General features: G+C 50.3%; 1 protein-coding gene across 1 annotated transcript in view; it reads right to left on the bottom strand.

Annotated features, from left to right (window-relative positions):
• Window positions 1-10159, bottom strand: part of EIPR1 (EARP complex and GARP complex interacting protein 1) — a 139097-nt gene that overhangs the window by 16094 nt on the left and 112844 nt on the right. Inside the window, exon 5 of the mRNA XM_046663357.1 lies at window positions 9553-9652. Coding sequence (XP_046519313.1) covers window positions 9553-9652 — 100 coding nt within the window. The remainder of the gene's footprint in view (window positions 1-9552; window positions 9653-10159) is intronic.

Genomic DNA, 10159 nt, shown 5'->3' with positions numbered 1-10159 from the left:
CCCTCCCCTCCCACTTACCCTCCCCTCCAACTCACGCCCCTCTCCCATTCCCCCTCCCCTCCCGCTCACCCTGTGGCTGCAGAGGCAAATGCACTCAACAAAGGAAACGCTTAACTTGGGCGGTAAAACCAAGAGAACTGGTTATCAGCCACTGCATGTTCATGTCCTAGTTAAATCATCACAGTCACATGATATACACATTAATATCCCCATTTTACAGATGAGGAAACCGAGGCACAGAGAGATTAAAGTATTGCACAATAGAAAAACAGCTAGTGAGTGGCAAGGCCAGAATAAAATAATAATGTTAAGTTTAGAGAAATTTCAGAAAAGCAGAACTCATCCCCAGCTGGAGGAACGAGAGAAAGGTTTAATGAGGACTCAGAACTGGAGACGGGCGTTAAGGCTCAACAGAACTCAGGAACGAGGTATTCCCGCAAAGACAAAGGCATCAACAAAGCAGAGTGACAGGAAACATAAACACATGACTGGACGGGGCACATGCTGGGGAGTCAGAGACCAACAAACAGGCAAGGTGGTGTCGGCCGCCCGAGTCGGGCAGGGCAATTGGCAATCGGCATGTCCTGGAGCTGGGGAGTGGAGTAAAGAAAGCCGAGCTTGTGGAAGACGGACCTGTCCACTGAGGCGGCAAGAGGCAGAAGTGCCAGTGGCAGGCAGCGTCTAGAGTGGCCCCAGGGCACCACCCCTGGTCTCCACAGCCTGCACGATCCCCTCCCCTGGGTAACCAGCTTCTAACCAAAACAATTCCTCGATGCTGAGGGCGTCTCATAATTGGATTATACAAGACTCTGACGTCTGTCTCGCTGGCTTTCATGGAGCAAGTTGCCGCATACCGATGCCCACGTGGCAGGGAACCGAGGGCGGTCTCTGGCCAACAGCCCACGAAGAACCTGGGCCCTCGGGCCACCTGCATCCTGCCACAGCCTCGTCCGTGAGCTCGGCAGCAGAACGCGCCCCCCCAGGCCTCAGCTGAGACCCTGGCCCCACTGACACCCGGACCACAGCCTCATAAGAGACCTGAACTGCGCCCAGATTCCCAACTCCTGACCATCCACACAGAAGCTGAGCGATGACAAACGTGGGCCATGCGAAGCAGCTGACTTGGGGTCATCTGTTAGAGAGCAGTAGCCAGCTGACACGAGGCGCTGACCAGAGGGAAGGGGAGACCTCCACGAATCTCGACACTCACAGACAGGCCTGGTCCTGCCCCCTTACTAGATGGGGGGGAAAACCAGGACCAGAGAGGATAAGTGACTGACCCATGGTCACACAGCTAGCAGTGCAGACACAGGACCGGGCTCCTGCTGTGACTCCCTTGCTCACTCTGATGTGTGAACCACCGTGACGATGGAAACCCCATGCCCGCAGGTGCAGAGGAGTCTGCAAGGCTCATTTCAGTGAAGCCTGCAGGAGACGTGGCGTCAGCTCTCGAGGTCTACTCAGGGCAGCAGCAGGGTGGGCACTGCCAGGCAGCCAGTCCCGTTTCTTGGCTGCCTGGTGACAGGAGACAGAACTTGGCGAGAACTCCAGAGAGGGCAGTGCACACGGCACCTGCCCTTCAGCATTGACGAGAACTGAACAACGCCCTCCGCTCCACAGGGAGGGGTTCCAGGGATCCCACAGCCTCAGGTCACGTTCCTAGCCCTAGACGTGAACAAAAGAACACGCCTTCCAATGAAGCAATGCCGTGGCCCACGCCACCAGGAGCGATTTGCGCAACACGTCTAGGAAGGGTCTCAGCACGAGGCTCCCAAGGCAAAGGTGGCTCTCCCTGCAGCCAAGCCCAGAGCAGCTGGCGCGCAGAGCTGGGGGCACCACACAGACTGAACATGCGCCTGCTGCACCGCGGGGGATGGAGGACCAGCTGAGAAATGCATGCGCCGCCTTCCCACCTTTCGAAGGAGAATAGCCAGGCCGGGCAACGGCAGGGCTGTGGTGCAGAGCGTAAGAGGCATGAAGCACCCACGCAGACAGGTCCCACCTGTGCGCCCGTGCCCCTCCACTGCCAGGTGGAAGCAGCTGGCCTGTGCAACAGCATGACCACCTCCCCAAGCCCCTCTTCCACCTGTCAGACTCTGCACAGCCACAGGCTCTGCATTGCAAGTCCCTCCCCACCTCCAGGAAATGAGACTGCTCCAGGCCAAGGATGAGAGCTTGCTTGCCTTGCCAATGACTGATTTAGGCAGGGACATGTGGTCGTGTTTGACAAGGGCACAGAGGGACTTCCAGGAAAAGCTTTCCTTACAAATGAAGGGAGACACAAGAAAGAAATCTGCTTTCTCTTTGTTGATGTTGTGGGAGTCTGGATGTGATGGCTGGAACCACTGCAGTCACCCTGCAGTCATGACAGGAGTTAGCAGTGACAAATGGACATGACAGCAGCTGGGTCCTTGATGCTGTGGAGACACTGAACTAACCAATCCTGGAGTTGCTTTATTTCCATGTTTTCTCTCACATCAGATAATAAAACCGCCTCATCCTTTAAGTCATTTCTTGTGATGTGTGGGAACGCTACAGATGTAGAACACTCCTTGCCTCTCTCAGGCTAGGAATTCCAGCCCCAGCTTTGAACATGAACCCCTTCCAGCTGCGCTTCCTCGTGAGCAACCTGACTTAGTCTCTTTGAGCCTGGCTTTCTCTCATGTAACTTCGAGATGTTACAGAACCCGCCCAGCGGGGTTATGAGAATTAACTGAGATATTATCCCTAAAGAGTCCAGACAGCCCCTGGAGCTCTGATCCGCCTCTAGGGATAAGAACAGAGGGGAGGGGGCTGCCGCTGTGTTCTGGAGCAGAAGGTGAGCCCACAACTATCTGCTGGAGTGGTGGTGGGAAGGGGATTCGGCAGGACAGCCCCTGAGACCCACTGCTGCCCTAGGACACGGGAGGACAGGAAGAAGGAGGATATGATGGAGAACTGGGTCCACCACGGCAGGACAGCTGGCTGCCCAGGCTTCTGCTCCCGGATGGCAGGAGGCGGCACACAAGGGCCTAGAGGAAAGACGGAGGTGGACGCCCAGGCCCCACGACGCCCAGGGTCACAGGGACCGGCCGGCACCTTGGCCCCCAAGCGTAGCTCACACTGGACCCACAGGCCCAGTGGTGCTGGTGGGCTCCCACACACCATCAAGGACTCTGTCCACTGGGAAGAAGCATTCCAGGTTCCAGAGAGCTGACGCATGAGGGTTTTGAGGGCAGATTCAAGCTCTCTTTGTAGAGAAAAATTTATGCCTTACACACGTAACTGTGGGCTTGACCTCAGCTCTACGCTCAAAACTAGGAAGGTGGTGAGCGCAGATTTAAGTTTTGTAACCAAAACGGATGACATGACAAATATTTCTGTCACACCAATTAGAGATTAGTGATCTGCTGGAGAGACAGATCTAATTATGGTTGATTCTTTGGAGAGGGAAAAAGATCTTTTTTGAAGAATAATGAGGGCTGGAAACACTGAGAGCCTGCAGTAACTAAAGCCCACCGTGTCCTTCATGTATGAATTGTGATCACCACCAGCAGACCTTGGGGAGAGCAATTTAATTATGAAGCGAACACAGATTGCTTTTTGGTATCTCAGTTTCTCTCCTCTGTACCTCTTGCCTCTGCGCTAGGATCCTACTGGATCCAACCCTCATTCATAATCCAGTTTTGAAGATCACGTATTCTAGCCTCTCCATCCCTCCTTGCATTCATCCTTCCCTCCCTTCTTTGATTTCTCCCTCCATCCATCCACCCACCCATCCATCCATCCACCCAACAGGTATATATCAAGTGCTTGCCATGCACCAGACACTGTGGGTGATGTTGTCCTCACATAATGTCCACTGTTAAATGGTCCTACTCTATAGAGTGGACATTGATCTCTACCTTACAGATGTGGACATTGAGGCTTAGACAGGCCAAGCAACTTGCTCAAGGTCACACTGTGAGTGAGTGGCAGAAATGGGACTTGATTCTGGAGCTTGGAATGCTGCCTGGACTCCCGGAGGACTCACGGCCTTTAGCCTCTCCCTCTTATGTCTCATGTCCTCCAGTACTCCCCTCACCTTAGCCACTGGCCCCCGCCTGTCCCAGCCTATTCGAGTGAAACCGGAAAATTTAAATTAAAGGCATCATCTATACATTATAACTGAATGGCAAATTACAAAAAGTCAGAGGCTATATCTGCGCTCAAAGCTCCAGCCGCAAGTCATACTTCAAGCAGCCCTTGGACGCAGCAAGAATTCAAACCCTGGTGCCGATGACGTGCGTGCATCAAACCTCCCAGGTTTAGCAGCTGATTTTTCTTACATAGACTTAATTTTTAAGACGTATGATTACTCTTTATTACCAGAAAGAAGTCTTTGGAGAGCCTGGGATGCAAACACTCACTTGCTGGACACCAACATCTAACCAATTTCAACTTTTAATGATTTTTTCCAAGATTTAACTGCAAGATTAAAAAAATAGTAGTTGTCTTCAATATTTACAAAATCAAAAGAAACATGGAGGTATTATGCTGTGATATTAGAGATGCAACTCAGTAAATTACTTACCTCCATTTTTTTCTTAAAGATCATGGCTTTTAAAAAAAAGTATCTTAAAACATAAAATGACTGCTGTCTGAAAGCTGTGGTTCTAAAGGTTCTATTTATTTTAATGATGCAGACACTTCTCAAAATGTTTTAGAATGCCTTTTTGTGAGTCTTACAAGAAAACTCTTTCATTGAGTTTTAACGTTTTCCACTAACCAGCTTTACAAAGCTTGGTTAACTATCTTATTTACCAGATTTTGCTCCAAATAACTTTTGACTGTTTCCAGAAATCAAATCCGCCCCCACAGGACAAAATGGTCCTGGCCGTCTAAGATACTCAGATACCGAGCCGGGAGTTCTGAGCAGGCGAGCATGGTGTGTGGCGCACAGGAGACCCCAGGAAATTCCTTTGTGGATGATGGGGTGGAATCAGACCTCAACTGCAGTCCCAGATCTGTCACGCAACCCATGCCACCTTCAGAAAGCCCCTTAGCTTCCTTGAGCTTTACTCTTCTGTCAAGTGGCCTTGGGGTCTGTGTCCTTGTTTAAAGGGACTACTTTAAAATTAGTGAGGAATGACGACGTGTTGAAAGACTTTATGAGTCCTGGTTACACACAGGGTTAGGTACAAGGCAGGGTCTAGGTGTCGTGGGGAATCCCAATGAGCCCCCTTACTGTCTCCTCGTCAACAGGGGCCATCTGCCCTTGCTGAGTGACAGCAAATGTACAGGACAGATTCCACGCTGACCAGGCACTTAGAGCACTAGGACTTTTCTCTCTAATTAGACAGTGAAAGAGCTGCCATATTCTCAAAGATCTCAAAGATCTCCAGACACCGTAGATGGGAAGGAGGACACCTAGTGGAGGGGCAGTGACCTTCAAATTCTCTTCAGGGACGCCTGCTGCCGGGAGTGGCGGGGGTAGATGCCCTTTTCTCTGTTGCTCCCACTAAGTACAACAAAAACCCTGGACTTCATACACAAATCAAATATAAGCAGACTCTGGAGGGTGGAGAGACGGCAACCAGCGAGGGGCCTGGGGCCCGAGGACCCCCGATGCTGAGGGTCGAAGGCCTGCACCTCCTCTCCCGCACGTCCCAGACTTGGGCTGAAGAAGCCTGCAGCCCAGAAAAACCACAGGTGCAGACCCCAGAAGCTGCACAAATGCCACTCCCTCTAGCCAAGGTCCAGGAAGGGCAGCCAGCAACACAGAGAACTTCCAGACAATACCCGCCCTGCTCCAGCCAAACCACAGAAAATCGTGTCTGCACGCCACCGGAGACAGCCAACACGCCCAGCCTCCCATCCTCACCTGGCCCAGCCAGGGATGACCACAGGGATCTTCCACAAACATTCACTCAAAATGGACTGAAATGGACCGAAATGCAAAATGCAAACTATAAAACTCTCAGAAAAAAACACAGGAGAAAATCTGCAAGATCCAAGGCTACTCACAGAGTTCTCAGACCTGACACCAAAGGCGTGATCCATAGAAGGGAAACTGATAACTGGACTGTGTCAAAGTGAAACCCTTCCGGACATGGGAATATTACCCAGTGCTGAAAACAAATGAGCTATCAAACCATGCAAAGATGGGGAGGAAACGTAAACTACGGAGACAATAAAAAGATCAGTAGTTGCCAGGGGCTGGGGGAGGGATCCGTAAGAGGAGCACCGAGGAGTTTTAGTCAGTGAAAACACTCTGTATGACACTATAATGACGACACGCGTCATTAAACATTTACCCAAACCCATGGAGAGAAGACCACCAACAGTGAACCCCACCACAAGCTGTGGACTCTGGGCGATGACGACGTGTCCGTGGAGGGTCACCAGTTGCAACAAATGTTCCATCTGGCGGGCGATGCTGGTAACAGGGGAGGCTGTGGGAATGTGGGAACAGGGAGGTATGGGAAATCCCTGTACCTTCCTCTCAATTCTGCTGTGAACCTAAAACTGCTCTGAAAAATAAAGCCTACTTAAAAAAAAAAAGGGCAATCAAAACTTCTTCTCTGTGAAAGACCCTGCTGAGAAGCTGAAAAGAGAAAAGGGAGAATGGGGAAAATCTTCACACGCTACTTCCACATCCCAGGAGCAGGAACTTAAAAGTGAAGGAGACGGCCTCTCATTCAGGGACACTGCCCAGAAGCCGAGGAGGCCACTTCCACCCAAGTCCCTTTGTCCAGATCCACTGTGCTGCAAGGGAGGCTGGGAACACGGCCTCTGTCCAAGGTGGTATCACCACAGATGACAGAAGGGCCGGGCACTGTCCCTGTGACAGTCTCGACAATGCAGGGACTGGCCCTCTTGACTCCAGACAGGGACTGGCGCCCGATGCGAGCTGGTTTCCATGGCCACCCTGCAGGTAGATGGCAGGCCAACACCTGAACCAGCCTGTGAGGCCTCAGGCTTTAAGTTTTAAACTTCAACACTAAGTAAAGAGATTACACTCACTAAACAAGCCTCTTGCTTTCTGCCCTGCCACACGTCGATGACAAGGAAGCTGAGAGTAGGGTGGGCTCCAGCCTGTGACGAGGGGTGAGGGGCAACAACCAGCCCGCACTCCGGGGAGGGGGAGCAAGAGGCCGAAGTCTCTAGGGCCCCGACCCACCGCCTCCACTAGGCCTCAGGGTAGCTCAGCTTCCACCCAGGGCTCCCTCTTGTCCCCAAACCACGCTTTCATATTTCCAGGCACAGTGGACACAACTCCAGCTGCATTTAATGATCTTCCTTCTCTACTAGTTTCTCTCCCTTTTTGTGTATTTGATCCTCTTGTGGAACGTTTTAAACTTCAGATTTGAAATTTCTGAAAAACACTGTGTCCTTGCAGCCCATTCTCTTCCCTCAAAGAGGCGTTCCTGTACATACACATCTCTGGCCCTGTTCCGCGGAGTGGGTGGCACTCAGGATTCATCTTCCAGAAGCTCCTACACTGATTCGTGCGCAGAAGGAAGAGGGCAGCCGATTCGCACGGCAACCTTCCCCCTTCCCACTTTTGCCCTGCCGCTCGCTGCACCTTGAAAGAAGCTATTTATTTCCACAGCCAGTGAAAGCTGCCAGAACCAAGAGATGAATGAGCACAGATCGAAACAGGGAGGCATCCCCTCTGCCTTCACTGGGGTCTGGGACCCCATGGAACCACCCCCTCCAGACTTCCCCTGGGCTCTGCTAATGATTATAAATGGCAAAGAACCTTCAATTTAATTGCAAAAGGTAATGATGCAGTGAGCATAAGATTAGATTCAGTACAGAAGACAATATCCTCAAACGATAAAAAAAAAAAATTGAGGAGCTGGGTGTGAAGATGAGCGAAATCGATAGGAAGGTTTTGGTATGAAATCCTGCAGCAGAGGGTCACAAAGTGATATTGACAGAACTGCTGACAGTGGATAAAAAAGGGAGAGCGAAAACTAAATTGGTCTCTGCAGAAAATAAGTTACAGATTAATCACCCCACCGTAAAATCATTCTGAGATGGCCGAGGGTCTGAAGACGCGTCCACAGTTTGATTACAGGATGGGACTGCAGAGCCGGGCCACCAGGGCCTGCTGAATTCTAATACACGCGACTGGACATTCATCTTCTGCCTGGCATTCTCCCCTGCGCAGAGCAGGGCCAGTGCTCACACGGCTCCTCGCGGCATCTTCTCAGACCAGGAGGGGAGCCCCCACCCCAAGGACCTCCCACAAAACTGCCAGGAGGCCAGGCACTTTAACAGGAAGGTGTTTCTCCCTTCTGTCTTAAGCTGACAGTTGGCAGAACGGCCCACTGAAGTCCAAGCTGGAGAAGGCAGGCAGGAGAGGGATTCCCTTCGCCTCTGACCAGACTCCCCAACGAGTCCCCCTAATGGCGGGGGATCGTGAAGGTGTCTCAACTTGGACCTGCCGGGGCCCAGGGAACAAGCTTAGGCATGAAGTTCTCTTCAAGTCCCCTGTTTTAGCCTAAAATTTGCATTCTACTCCATGATACAGAGATATGTCTTATTTTTTTAAATTTTAATAAAAATAGTGATTTTTTCCCTTAAATATTATTTATTTGCTCTGAAAATAAGCCAATTCTTAATTTCACACTGAAGCCTATGAGACTCTCTTCTGATCATGCAGAGCTGTAAAACTTTAACAGGGCACTTCATATTTTAAAAAGTCTGACTTCTATATCACATGTTGATAATGATAAATCATGATTCATGCCATTTCTTCAACTCAGAGGGGTGAAGAAAGGATTTACTAATATTGTAAGGGACCATGAGGGTTGAAAGAGCTAAATAAGCATCTCAGGAACAGATAAATATAGGACAAGGCCACCACGAAGAAATGCGTGCCCAGACACTACTCTCGACTCCCCTCGACCGGGCGCAGCCACTGCGCCTCCCTCGGTGTGACTGACATTGTGTGCTTTTTCGTTTCAAATTTATTTTTCTCTGTAAAGTTATTACTTTGGCATAAACAAATGTAATGAAATTATTAACACATGTAAAAATCACATTTTAAGAGATGCAATTTTAAGGAATCAAATATAAAAATGTATCTCTACCAATCAATAGAATATTTACACTGTGAAAGAAAAAGTACTCAAAGCGATGAATATTTGAAAGCACGGCGGCTTCCAGAGAAAGTCACTGCCAAACATTAAACAGGCCTGAGAGTGAGCAGCCCTGGGATAGAGACGTGATCTCCCTCGGGAACTGTGAAAACCCAGCGACTCCGCGTCCTGGCTAACTGAACCCTGAAGGCGGCTCAGGGGCCGCCTGGCGGGACACTGAGATGGCCTCCCGTGGGTCACACAATGTACAGGAACAGCTGATCCGTCTGACGACTGAAACCTTTAGACCTGTGCACACATGAGTGAAAGGAAGATTAGCTGAACGGTCACCGGGTCAGTCGATTGCCATTTTTATAACTCACTTCATAACTAATGTCAAAATTCTAAACATATATAAATCAAGAAGTGTATTTGGAAAGCAGCCGAAAGGTACAACAGAAAAAGTACAGAAAACTATCACTGTGTAATTCTCATTACTTACCACGGCCTGGCTGGAGCTTTCCTGCAAATCCCACAGCAGGATGTGGTTATCCGCCAAGGAGATGACTTTCTTCCCGTCTCCCGTGGGCTCCCAAGCGACACTGAGAGAAGGAGAAGTGTCAGATATCAACATGGACAGTTGAGATTCCCAAATGTGTGGCTACGAGCTTTTACACACATCCTTCATAAACCAGCAAGGCCTTTTCCTAGCCCATCACCCGTCACCAGCAGTGTTTATCAACATTATTCGATGACACTGTGCAGGCAGTGTTCTCTCTGCTGAGGACCGGATGTCTGTGTCCTTCCCCAGATTCACCTGGGGTTAGGAGGTGGGCTTTGGGGAGGTGATTAGGGTTAGATGAGCTTGGGGCCCCATATGGGATTACTGCTCTTATTAAGGATCGACGCCAAAGTATGAGAGCTCTCTCACTCTCTCTCTCTGTTTCCCTGTCTCTCTCTCTGTTTCTCTCTCTGTTTCTCTCTCTGTCTCTCTTTCTCTCCTCCTGCCATGTGAACACACAGCAAAAAGCCACTGTCTGTAAACTGGGAAGAGAGTCTTCACCAGAACTTGACCATGCCGACCCCTGATCTCAGACTTCCAGCCCCCA

This window comes from Equus quagga, chromosome 5 (assembly GCF_021613505.1).
Source record: "Equus quagga isolate Etosha38 chromosome 5, UCLA_HA_Equagga_1.0, whole genome shotgun sequence".
Classification (NCBI taxonomy): Eukaryota; Metazoa; Chordata; class Mammalia; order Perissodactyla; family Equidae; genus Equus; species Equus quagga.
The sequence above is the reverse complement of the archived record's forward strand: the minus strand, read 5'-3'. Positions and strand labels throughout refer to the sequence as shown.